The sequence below is a fragment of the Aotus nancymaae genome, unplaced genomic scaffold, assembly GCF_030222135.1.
Source record: "Aotus nancymaae isolate 86718 unplaced genomic scaffold, 86718_ANA_hifiasm-v0.15.2.pri h1tg000006l, whole genome shotgun sequence".
Lineage (NCBI taxonomy): Eukaryota > Metazoa > Chordata > Mammalia > Primates > Aotidae > Aotus > Aotus nancymaae.
Genome location: NW_026988417.1, coordinates 95,935,517 through 95,948,817, shown reverse-complemented (window position 1 = coordinate 95,948,817; position 13,301 = coordinate 95,935,517). Strand labels below are relative to the sequence as shown.

Genomic DNA, 13,301 nt, shown 5'->3' with positions numbered 1-13,301 from the left:
CATGAGAATGCACGAATAAGGCCTTGGCATCCCTCAGTGCTGGCCATGTGCTGTGACACCACTCTCGTTCAGCAAGCCTGTTCTCCACCCTCGAGCTTGTCTTTTCAAACATGCCATAATCTCGTGTCAACTATATCCATATGCAGCCAGTCTCTGCATCACCAAGGCCCACTTGGCTCTTTTTGTTTTCTAATTTACAGAGGGAATTGAAATGAAGTCAGAACTAATTTTTTAAAAAAATGATGACATAATCCTATACTGGAAAGGCTGACCCCAGTGATCCATATGGCCAGCTTGAGCCATCGTGCTTAAGATTGGTCCTCTCCAGAATTGTTTAGGAGGGATAAAAGTTTTGGTTCTTTGCATTTCTCCATAAGGTAGCCATTCCCATTTCCTTCTAAGGTTCTAAGTTCCTTCTACTTATCTTCTCCTGTGGCTGCGGAGACCTATCCACACTCGAACCTCTGTCACACTCATGGCTACTGGTCCTGTGTGGCAACTGCTTAGGGCCTAAGTTTCTGATAAAGTAAACCAAGTATACTTTAGTATTAATTAGCCAATAAATAAATTAATTCATACTGCAAAATTATCCAATAAGTGAATCAAATAACAACTACCACTTAGATGTGTTTCCTGCTCAGCTACGCCTGGAGTGGCTGTGTAGCAGTGATCAGGTGCACCAGGCGTGAGGATGCCCAGGTACTTCCAGCTCCCACCAGCTATGTGTCCCTGGGGCAAAGAGAGCTAATGTGCGTTTCAGTCTCTTCGTCTGTAAAATGGAAATGCCATGTGTCTGCTTAATAGGGCTGTTGGAAACTTCACATGATATAAGGCATAAATTACTAATTACAGAGCCTGGCTTATAGTAAGTGCTCAATCAAGATTTACAATTACTGTTATTGCTATTATTCTGGCTATTGGAGGAGCCTTTAAAGTCTTTGTGAACCCAAAGACAAGAGTAATGTGGGGATTTCCGCCACAATGAAAGCGTCAATGTATAAACCCTAAAGGGAGCAAAGGGTGGGTTTTTTAGGTGTGCAGTTGTTTTAACCATAGAAGAGGCTGTTTATTTTGCAGACTTGGATCTAGTCTTGCATGGATATTAAATGATAGACTTGAAGTTCCTCAAGGTAGAGACTGTGTCCTGTCCCCCACTGTGCACCTCACATAAAGCCTGGCACGTAGTTGGTGCTCTATCAGTTTTGCTGAATGAGTAAATAATTGAAACATCCTGGCTGGAAAGCGTCTAAAACCAGTCCTGTCTCCTGATGCCACAGCTACCGAAGCATTCCAATACAATTCCAATGTTCATTATCCTGAGTCCCGTACATTATTAGAATGATCATTAATGTTTTGTTATTCACATTGAAATCTGAGATTTATTATTTTGCAGTTTTCAATTTTATGCAACGGTGACACTGTGTTTCACTCAATTCTTATTTGGAAAGTTCAGAGTAGCATGATACTCAATCATAGACACTAGTAAATGGGTTAGAAGTTTGCAGTGGTGCCTGCAAATCTGATTTTTTTTCTTTCAGTTTTTCTTTTGTAGTCCTGTTACTCTAAAAGATATGAGTTATTTAAAGAAAGGGTAAGAAGGCTTAGATACATATCATGTATGAATTATCTGATGATAAGGTTTTGAACATGCTTCTCCAGAACACAACCACAGATACAGCGTTTCAAAAACTAAATCAAGGACACTTATGTTGGGTGTGGCAAGGCTAGGGCTGCCAATGAAACCACAGGGCTGGCCTTGCATTATATATGAGCGTGATTTCTTGGAGACTCTTAAAGGGGCTAAGAAAGAAAACTCTCTTTTTCCTATTCACTGACACCTAAAATTCTTTTAAAGCAAAAATGAGAGTACATTGCAATTGATTGCAAATGTTTTCCTAGAGATGCAGAGGAACTGTGGGGTTTCAAAGAGATCCTGAGGGCCCTGATTTCTGAGGGGAAGCAAAGGGCATGCAAGGGAGTACTGGGGAATCCAAAGCAAAGGAGGCTGAGGGACAGCCTATGTGTGAACCTGCACTTTGAGGAGGCAAGTGGTTCTTCTTCAGTGCATAGATATTTTTGTTTGCATATAATTAAATAATTGGAAAAAATACTGCAAAGTGAAATATAATCTTGATCCATTAGAATGACAATCAATCAGGAAGCTTGAGGCTTGGTAACCTGAGGAGGGATTTAATAAGAAGCAATTAAAACAACTTGTTATAAAAAGGGCATTTGGAAAATTTCCCCTTCATCCAAATAAATATTAAAAAGCCAATATGGAAAACCAGGAATAGAACTGCCTGGGTCCATGTGTATTAGGGAGATTATAAAGTTTTAAGTTTCATAATCAGAGGGTCAACTCCTCTTGTTAACAATATGTCTATAATTAACTTTCTTCTGCTTATTATCCCCACCTTAATTGCTATAGCATTCCTTACACTCATTTAACTCATTAATGATTTTTCTTATTAGCAAGTTATGATAGCAATTAAGTATGTATTTATGAATGTTTTTTAAAAGTTAAACTCTGGTTAATGATTAGGCACAGTTATAGTTACATGCAAATGAATCTTGCATATAAATATATATGTATACGTGTGTATATACATATAGATATACATATATACATGTGTATGCACATGTGTATATATGTGTATGTATACACACCTACATGTATATATATATTAATACACATGTGCATGTACACACAAAAATATTTGGTCAGTAAAGACAATATATTAGAATGTTTATCTTTCAATTCTGAGATGAGATGTACAAATCATGATACAAAATGAACATGATTTCTAACTAATGACAAATAAATACATTACCTTTGTGACAAAAATTGCTAACGGATCTGAAATTCAGGTTTATTTGGTTACCCTGGGAGCCTAGCGAGCTGGCATTCTGTTTAATGACAAGTGCTTACTGGTCTTTCATGCTGCAGGATTGATGACTTGCCAGGTTCATATTCAAAAATACTCCTTGGCTCAGACCGAAATTTTCTTGTGTCCACTTTTCTGTCTGGAGGATCCCAGTCATGCCTAGAAATAAACAACAAATCACACATTAAAATAATCCTTTTTGCTTAAAGCAATTGTGTAAAACCAGTTGTTATCTGTTTGCAAAGTTACTTTTAGCATAGCTTACAAAAAATCCCTCGAGATAAAAAGTTAATCTGTGAAAAATACCACATGTCCTCCCACTGGCTCAAAAACTCACATGAGGGGTTTGTAGATGTGCAGGGAGTGACGTGTGAGAGCCTCTGGGTCACTAATGGCAGCTGTGTATGTTTGTGCTTAAAATAGGTGGCAGTAAGCTCTGCTGAACTACGTGCGTTTAACCCACTATATTGTGACCTCTGATCCAAAGTGACAAGGAGTAACGCACACACCATGTTTGATCTTATTTCTTGCAAGTGGCGTCACTGTTTGTCTGGGAAGAGTACAGAAGTGTCATGTGGGTTGGCACACACCAGAGCAAGCAGTGTGGGACAGGAGGTCATCTTTTGGTGTGAGCCTTGAAAAACTAGAGTCAAACATCTCACTCATAGGAACCAGCACTTTCACCCCAAGGAATATCTTTCAAGAGGTTGTCGGAGGGCTTACAAAGTAAAGCTTCAAAGGATTTCACAAAATTAAGCTTTTCTAGGTTGCTGAGCTAAAGAAGAAGGCTACTTTTGGGTCTTTTAAAAATTATTTTTTTAAGAGACAGAGTCTCCCTCTGTTGCCCAGGCTGGAGTGCAGTGGTGTGATCATAGCTCACTGCAGACCCAAACTCCTGGGCTCAAGCCATCCTCTCTCCTCAGCCTCCCAGGGGCCATGATTTTTAGGAGCAAAGATTTTCTGACTATAGATTGGGGTAATTCTGATTCCATGGAATGGAATGCAATTCTGGCTCCATGGCATGTTGGAAATAGAGACTGAATTAGGGGCAAGTCCTAGCTTTCTGCTAAATTCATGAGCGATATGGAACAAGACCCCTTAAACTTTCTCAGCCTTGGTTTTTCCACTTGTGTAAAACACAGATAGCAATAATGTGTTGTTCTTCCTTGCAGAGGAGTTTTGAGCATCACATGAGACAATACATATGAAAGCCATATGGAATTTTTAAGGGGTTATCATATCTTTTTTTTTTATTTAACATGCAGGTCAAGGGGTTATCATATCTTTTAATGAGATATTTAATTTTAACAAAATGTATCAGACAGGTAAACCTTTAAATCAAAACGTTAATTTTGGTTCTTTTTTGATGACAAAGATAACAATTTATGTCTAGAAAACTGTTTCTCAATTTTAAGACCTCACCTAATTCATCCTGAGGAGGCTGGTATTAAAATGAGAACCCCATTCACACATGACGTGTGTATTTGGTGGAATGCTGCACTCTATATGATAATCAATTACTCTTTTATATAATTTTTATTTATTTATTTAGTAGAGATGGGATTTTGCCATGTTGGTCAGGCTACTCTTGAACTCCTGGCCTCAAGCAATCCACACACCATGGCTTCCCAAAATGCTGGGACTGGCTGGGTACGGTGGCTCATGCCTGTAATCCCAGCACTTTGTGAGGCCGTGGTGGGTAGATCACAAGGTCAGGAGTTCAAGACCATCCTGGCCAACATGGTGAAACCCCATCTCTACTAAAAATACAAAAATTAGCCGGGCGTGGTGGTGGGCATCTGTAATCCCAGCTACTTGGGTGGCTGAGGCAAAGAATTGCTTGAACCTGTGAGGCGAAGTTTGTAGTGAACTGAGATTGCACCACTGCACTACAGCCTGGGCAACAGAGCAACACTCTGTCTCAAAAAAAAAAAAATGCTGGGACTACAGGCGTAAGCCACCATGCCTGGCTTGATCATCAATTATTCTTAACGGTACAACAGGGTGTTGAATACAATTTTTCTGGAATGGGTATGATAGGAATATTTTTTATATTCTTATTTATTAATTGCTAGGATAGCATAGGCTTTGGATTTAATCAGAGCTGAGCTTGGACCCTGGCTTGAACATACTAGCTGTATGAGCTGAGTAAGTTCCTTCAATTTTCTAAACTGCAGTTTCTTCCTCTCTAAAATAGAACATATCTCACTGGGTTGTTCTCAGAATCAAATGATATGATACAGAAAAAGTGCTTAGCTTAGTGCTTGGCTCATAATGAGTGCTCAACAAAGGTTACCTATAAGTAGAAGTAGTAGTCATAATCCCAATAAAAATGACCCAATCAAAATGTATTTATACATTTTTATTTTCATGTGGCTAGTTTGTATACAAATATTTCAGTGGAGAAATGAAAACTTGTATTAGCTTGAAAAACTGGTAGAACCAAGTCACAGACATTTGTTAGCTAATGCCTCATTATGATTTATGAATAACTTTCCCTGCTTTCAAAAATGTATCTTATTAATCGACCTGGGGAAACAGAAAATTAACTGCATAGCCTTTTACCTGGTATACCAAAGGAAGTACATGTCAATTACTTCTATATACTTGTCTCTTTTATGTATGTATTGATCAAAAAGCAGAAACTGTGCCCATATTACTTCAAGTCTAATTTAGGGCACTCCAGTATCATGAAGCAAGACAGTAAAAACATTTGCTAATGGCCTGGGGCAGTGGCTCACACCTGTAATCCCAGGACTTTGGGAGGCCAAGGAGGGTAGATCATGAGGTCAGGAGATCGAGACCATTCTGGCTAACACAGTGAAATCCCATCTCTACTAAAAATACAAAAAGTTAACCGGGTATGGCAGCGTGCGCCTGTAGTCCCAGCTACTCGGGAGGCCGAGGCAGGAGAATCGCTTGAACCTGGTTAGGCGGAGGTTGCAGTGAGCCAAGATTGTGCTGCTGCACTCCAGCCTGGGTGACAGAGTGAGACTCTGTCTCAAAAACAAAAATCAAAAAAACATTTGCTACAATCCCAGTAGAGGAAGTCAATATGATATATGTATGGACCAACAAGATTATACATAGCTCTCTCTGTGACATGTGCACTAATTCTTTACCGAATGTCATGTAGCCTTATTTTTACCCTAAGCAAGATATAGGCCACTCTGGGGGGAAATGCCTTACTTTTCTGTTGAAGACCGATCTCTTGGTCGAAGCGGTGGGACTGGAGGGGGAACATGTTGGGGAGGCACTGGGGAGGACGCATCCTTAAAGGCATGGGTGCTGTTGTCGGAGTGGCTTTTGGAAAGAGGTCTGTAGGTTTGGGTCTTTGCAGCAGGGTGTGACTGAGCACTGTACGGTGGGTTGTACAGACCTATCATGACAGAAAACAAGAGCAGACAAAAAACAGAAGCAAATAACCTCTTAAAAAATGCCTTAAATTATCTGTCCCCCTCAAAATAGCCAATGATTGCATAGAAATTATCAATAAGCATATTCATAATGCATACATTAGAAGGTAGTTTCTTATTAATTTATTAATATTATTAATTTACTAATGTCTATTAATTTAATTACAGATTTATTCTGTAGATAAGCCCTGATTAGAGTAAATCTTTGTCAATTATTATCAATAGGCATATTCATAATGCATGCATTAGAAGGTAGTTTCTTATTAGTTTATTAATATTATTAATTTACTAATGTCCATTAATTTATTAATTACAGATTTATTCTGTACATAAGCCCTGATTACAGTAAATATTTGTCAATTGTTTCAGAATTAGTAATAATTCAGACTGGTACTAGGAATAAACTTATAAGTACTCAGCAAATTTTCAACTGTATACACTAATAACATAGTTAAGGTTTCAGGGAAAGATAAAAAATAGAACTGTTTCCAAATACCTTCTAATACTTTAAAAACCCTGATTTACATATGAAAATTGACATGCTGATTGTCAAATAAAATATTGCACACAGCTGTGTTTATAAAGGGCTGTGCAAGGTACAAGGAAACATTAGTCCTCAATATGCTTAGAGTGCGCCTGGGAAATCAGACACAAATAGAATTATGATGGAAAATAATTGGTAAAATATCATAAAGACCAAATGAAGAAAATACATATTAAGAATTAAAGGATGTTAGTAGGTGGTAGATTGCCCAGAGAAGATATTATGAAACACATGCGTTCAGAGTCAGCCCTGAAGAATTAGTTTGGGTGGGCAGGGACGTATAGAAAAAAGGCAGAAAATACAAGATGTCAAGCATGGGATGCACTGTTAGTAGACAGCAAAAGAGACTAGCTGCAGTTGACTTGTTTACTGATGAAATGCTCAGCTTGTAGGGCTCTACAAAGTAATATGTCACTGCTGTTCCATTCACTCATTACTAATGTGACACAAATCTCAATATTAAAACAGTTATAAAAATTCTAAATTTCCCACAACCCAATCCTTCGGGCTAATTCTACTTGTACTCCTTTGCTTCTCCTGAAAGTTCATGCAAGTTTCCACAGCAAATGAAAGGAGACGACGTCTACACTTACAGCTTGGCTTGGACTCAACAGCCGGACTTCAACTTTTGAGCTAAACAGGTGAGTTTGGCGTGTGTGGGAGCAGGGATGAAAGTGAAGGGAAACGTCTTTGTGGGCCTCAGGCTGTCACCGGGGGAAGCCAAGACCTAAACCCAGAGGGCTTGCTGAGATTCTTCTACTGAATTTCCCTCTATCTACTTGTCTTTGGAGATAGAGCACACTTCCAAATAGTTAAAGGGCCTGAGTGTGGTCTCCGGATGTGCAGAATGGGGAGGATCATGCGACCCCAGGCTGGCCAGGGGACCCCAAGTGAGGTTGCAGCTGCTGAAGGGGAGGAGAGCAGTGCAAGCCTCAGAGCCTGGTCTAAAGAAAGAAGAAAAAAAATAGTTGTGCACCTGTCCTGAGCCGCTGGCTGGGCAGGGAGAGGAGGCCTGGGTAGTATCCCCTGAGGAACATTCAGGAGAAAGTGATGAAGGGAAAAACATTTCTCAGGGGTCCCTCCCTCCAGCCTGCAGACCTCTGAACAGGATACCAATGCACGCCAATCCAAGTGGCAATGCCTGGAACTGAAGTCATTCTATTATGACCACTGGCAATTCTGAGTCAGAAAAGTAGCCCCGCCAAGGGGGATTTTAAAAATCTTTCAATGAATGGTTGCATTTTGGAGCAAAAAGCAGGGACAAGGTCACCGAATACTTTGCTTGACTTGTTTTTTTGTGAAGTGTATCTGAAAGATCTTACACAATTGTAATCTTTCTCTCTGCTGATAAAAGATCTTTATCTTACTTTGTACCCTGGGTTACAGTGTGTCCTTTCAGGCTGTCCTTCACACTTTGGTTAAACATTCCTGAAGCTGAGAATAAACCAATAGTGGGAATGAATGAGATGAGCCAGTATTAGTTCTCATTTCCATGAGAAAAGTCAATCCTTTTGTTAAGCAAGCTCTGAGAAAAAAACAGAAATCATCCTCCTGATGTATGGACCGAAAACATGTGCTCAAACAGAAGGATAAGAAAAGTGACTGTGCAGTTCTTCCCAACATTGCTGAACATAAAATAGTCATTGCATGCAAGGGAACCCATCCTACCTGCATTATATGTATAAGGAGTATTATACATGTCTGTGTCATCATCTGGAAAATGAAACATAAATATATGGTAATACAGACTGTCACCACAGCATAACGAGACAGCAGAACTTCAGAGAAACAACAGAAATTTGTTAGAAAAGCAATGTATTTTTCCTAGTTCATAATGCCACTTTTACTTTTCTTTTCTTTCTTCTTCTTCTTTTTTTTTTTTTTTTTTAGAGACAGGGTCTTACTCTGTCGTCCGGCCTGGAGTGCAGTGGTGTGATCATTGCTTGCTGCAGCCTCCAACTTCTGGGCTCAATCGATGCTCCCACCTTAGCCTCCTGAGTAGCTGGGACTACAGGTGCATGCCACCACAGGCCTCTGCAAACTGCCCTTTTCTGTCTGTAACACATTCACCTTGCTGCCCTCTTCACAGCTTGCAAAGTCAGGCCCTTGTCCTTGCTTCCCTAGAACCCTCTCTACTCTGGATTCTGAATTTCCTTTACTAAGTGCTTTAGTGCTCTCCTATCTACGGCGCAGGCTCAGTCAGACCTGCTCAGATGGATTCTCTTGATGAGAGCAGACAGGGGTGGGCAGAGGAACAATGTGTCTGTTTACCCAGGAAACACACCGATTTAGCCTGTGGACAGGGGAGGTTGGAGGGCTGAGGCCAGCGTGCCTGGTTGTCCTCCATGGGGAGGCTTCTTGGCAGCTCAGGAGGGAGGCAGAGGCACTGGGTCTGTCATTGGAGGGGTGATAAAAGGAGAAGAGGAGGCATGCGGAAAAGGAAGGGGACATGGAGTTTGCTGGGGTCTTGACATTTTGTGTGAATGAAACCTATACAAAAGAAGAGTGTACACCCTTCAACCCGCAAGGACCTGATCGGAAAGCAGAGCAGCAGACATACCCGGCTTGTGCACCATGTGAATCTGCTTAAACATCGTCTTGTACCAGTCCTTCGGCCGGTCGACTGTCTGTAATAAACACAGCGTCCAGTAGTTACAAGCTGGCTTCAACTCAGCATCGCTCCTCAGTGTTTTCACTTCTCTATTTTATCTTCTTCATAACAGAGTTCCATTCTGTGATAAAATGTTCTGACTCTACTATGACTTCATGACAATTTCAGCAATTTATTTAGTAATGTTTGCAGTTTGTAAATATATTACTTTGTGTTTGAATTTAGGCTGAATTGGAACATTAGATGCTATGGTTTTATTTTTTCGAATTGTAGCTGTGCCCAGCACTAGACAGTTGATATTTGCACACATATATTTATGTAAAGTTCACTTAATAAAAGTTATTGTTGTAATAATTTGCTTAATTCCTTTTGGTGATAATGACCATTATCCTTAGATGCTTTTTATTGAATGCTCTGTCAAGACCGTGTTTTCAGAACTAACTGGGGAATATTTTTGATTCAAATTGTATTCTGGTCAGGGTGGATCTAGAGAAATCCATTTGCTACTTACTAGTCCAAGTTACTAAAATACAGGATGTAGTAGGCATCCCAGAGTCTTAGAGAAAATTTAAGAATGTAGCTATTGCTTCAAAAATTTTAATATAATAGAGTGTATATAACATTTGCTTGGCTGAAATTTTAAGTTCCTTGAGAGTGCAAGTCTTTATGCATCCAGGCTTCGGACATGATGGGAACAGTAGGTTGTAGTGGAAAGATGAAATTAATGTGGAATCTTGAACCAAGATTCAAATCTTGGTTCCTTAAATTGCTGCTTAATACACCCTAGCAATATGAATTTGGGCAAGTCATGTCACCTTCTTGAGCCTCAGTTTTCTCCTCTCTATGACATAATTATATCTAAGTCATAGGATGGTTGTGGAAATTGAATGAGACAATATATACACAGGGCCTAGAGTAATGCCTGGAATATAGTAACTACTCAATAAAAAATAACACTGGGGAACCTCAAACATTTGTAGAATGAAATAATGAATGAATATAGCGTATTGGATGGAACTCTGCCTTTCTGATACCTGTAAAAGTAGACAAATGCTTTTATAATCATGGTCACAGATTTTGCTTGACCAGATCTTACCCCAAATTTCTTAGAGCTACCTGGGCAACAAACTTGACCATTCTGCTTATAGTAACTAAATATACCAAACTTTCCAAGACAGCTCTCTTGATTTAAAAAATTCTGTTAGGACTGATACAAAAATATTCCTCTACTTATTAGACTGAACTTTGGTTTAGATTTTATTGTCTGACCCTTTTTCCCAGAAATGTGGTCACTGCATATTTCATCTGGACATTAAGGGTTTTGTGCTATATCTAAATTTATTTTGACCTCTGGGCATATATTATTCTGAAAATCACCCCAAACACCGATTAAGGACCACTTGACTTTGTTGTGAGTCAGCTCTTCATTCTCACACGGAAGAGTTGAGATTATTGATTGAACATTCAATCAAAGGATGGGAAATGGTGGGAGGGATTGCAGTGAGGAAGCAAAAGTCCATTATTTGTTCAAACAAAGTAGGTAAACATGTATCTTTCAAGGAAGTCTATTTTTACAAAGGACTGATTTCTCTTTCATTAAACCTCCTTTCCTTTATAGTACTAAAGCTACAGAAAATACAACGTAATGTTATGCAAAACTGTTTTCCTAGACACACCAGTGGCAACACGGAAGGCTACTAAGTCAGTTCTACCACTGTAGATGGCAATGCATCTTGACAGACAGGAGGAGTCTTTTCTTCACTTGGTGGAGGGCCTGTATCAGGTGGGATCTCACAGTTGTGCCATCTGCTAGCTTTATATGGTGAGCACAGAGATGCCAGGAAATGCCCTGTTGGCAAAGGGAACTATGAAGCTGGCAAAATAAAACACTAAAACTCTATGTCCCTTTTTAAAAGAAGTACTTGAAGCATTTAAAGTTCCTTTTGTAAATGCCATCATGGAGACTGCTATGCCTAAGATTGAGAATAAGAAAATAGAAGTCTACTCAAATTTCAGGAAGTTTACTTTTGCATGTAAAATCATTTTGCATGAAAAACAGCGACTAGCAATTCACTATGCAGTTTTCTTTCTACAACCTTGATTGAATAGACCTGAATTTTTACATTCCTATAGTTTTCGAAACTTCTGAACTCTACACTGATTTAACACACAGAGATTTCAAAAAAGAAAAACAGGCATATTTTCTACATAGTGGTATACAGTAGTCACTGGATACTTTTTCTCCTTTTCAGTTTTGAAAATACCCCAACAAGTGTTATATTGGAAGTAGAAGAAAAGAATCTTGTATTTCACTTAACTAGCTGACTTTAATGACACAATCTCATGGGAGCCGAGCCCTGGTGATTTTTGTTGTTGTTTTGAAGAATGGCAGGGAAAGGCTCACGTAGGTGTCCCAGGTCACATGAGAAAGGCAATCTGGAGGGCTGCTTCCCTTCATTAAAATAGCTCAAAAGTACCGTTTGTTGACTCTTGGCTTTCTAGAGTTTCTGGATGACTTTACAAAATTCTGTTTCCTAAGTATAGGCTGGCTGTCTGAAATGATACCACACCATGGTACACTGCGACAGTACCACCACTGGCGATTACACCGAATCTGATCATCATTACTTTCTACACACATGAGAAAGAAAAACAGCCTCGGAGAGTCTTGGCCTGCTGTGGCTCAGAGACAGCCTGACTTGACATTTATAAACACAACTATACTTGGGGATGTGCTCTGTATACTCAGTGTAAGAGGAGAGTCCTCACAGACTTGTACCTCCTTTGTAAAGATTTAAAGGTCTAAGTAAGAAGACAGTTGTACATAAAAATTAAGGTTCCTTACAAGAAACTTCTGCATTGCTTAAATTGTATTTTCTGTTTTACAGAAGGGGAACTAGCATTAAATGTTTAGTGTGTTTTGCTTATGCATACCCAAGCGTGCTTTTGATTTGGCAGTAGACAAACATTTTTTAAATTTTAAGATGATTTAATTTTCATCCACCATCTCTAGCATCGCAGTTTTTCCTTTTGAAACTAACTGAGCAAGGCCTTGTTAGTTAAGGAAATTATGTCTTTTAATGGATGAAAACGTGGGCCAGGCTTGCATGTCTATTATATATCATTTATTGACCTAAAAACATACTCAGATTTCTTTGATAAAATCCTCTCAGACAGACTCTATAACTACACAGAATCAGGGCTTTCTTAATTTTGTCTATACTATGCCTCAAGTGTCAATTACACAAAATCAGTGACACCATACCTGTCTGACTCTCTATCCCTAAATAATTAGGAGAAAGTGTCAAATTCAACCATTTTGAGCCAGAAATCTTAGAAATGAACAAAAAAACATTATCACCAGAAACATGTAATCATCATAAAATGAAGAATATTGGTCATAATCCCTGAACTTTTTCTTGGCACATAATATGGCAATTGTCAGTTTCAAGACAGATTGTTTGACCGTCATAATTAGTCACATTCAACATTCCTACAGTCTAATGAGTCTAAAACCCCAGTAACTGCTGTACAGATTTACTTTTTGGCTTTCAGATGTGATACAGATGCTGAGAATAATCCATTTTAAACTCTTCACTCTGTATATAAAATACATAATCCCCATATAAAAATGTAAAGTGAAGAACAGAAGAAAATCCCCACACTTTATCGCTAGTTCTTTTTGACTGTTTCCAATCTTGCCACAGCTTTTTTCCCCCATCTCTTTCCCATTCTTTGCCTCTAACCCTTATTGTCTTGGCTGCCCAGGTCTGCATTCCGGGGATCAGCTCTTGGCCACACCCCAGCTTTACATGGGTCTTGCTGAAAAGTATAAACAGACGGTG

General features: G+C 39.2%; 1 protein-coding gene across 30 annotated transcripts in view; it reads right to left on the bottom strand.

The window, feature by feature from the left end:
* Positions 1-13,301, bottom strand: part of SORBS2 (sorbin and SH3 domain containing 2) — a 235,546-nt gene that overhangs the window by 69,504 nt on the left and 152,741 nt on the right. For 22 of the 30 annotated variants that reach the window (XM_064369617.1, XM_064369624.1, XM_064369629.1 and 19 more), the window contains 4 exons: positions 9,406-9,472; positions 8,514-8,558; positions 6,075-6,264; positions 2,930-3,044 (listed from right to left, as the gene is read on the bottom strand). In XM_064369617.1, coding sequence (XP_064225687.1) covers positions 2,930-3,044; positions 6,075-6,264; positions 8,514-8,558; positions 9,406-9,472 — 417 coding nt within the window. The remainder of the gene's footprint in view (positions 1-2,929; positions 3,045-6,074; positions 6,265-8,513; positions 8,559-9,405; positions 9,473-13,301) is intronic. The other 8 variants (XM_064369679.1, XM_012452826.2, XM_064369685.1 and 5 more) reach the window with 1 other exon arrangement.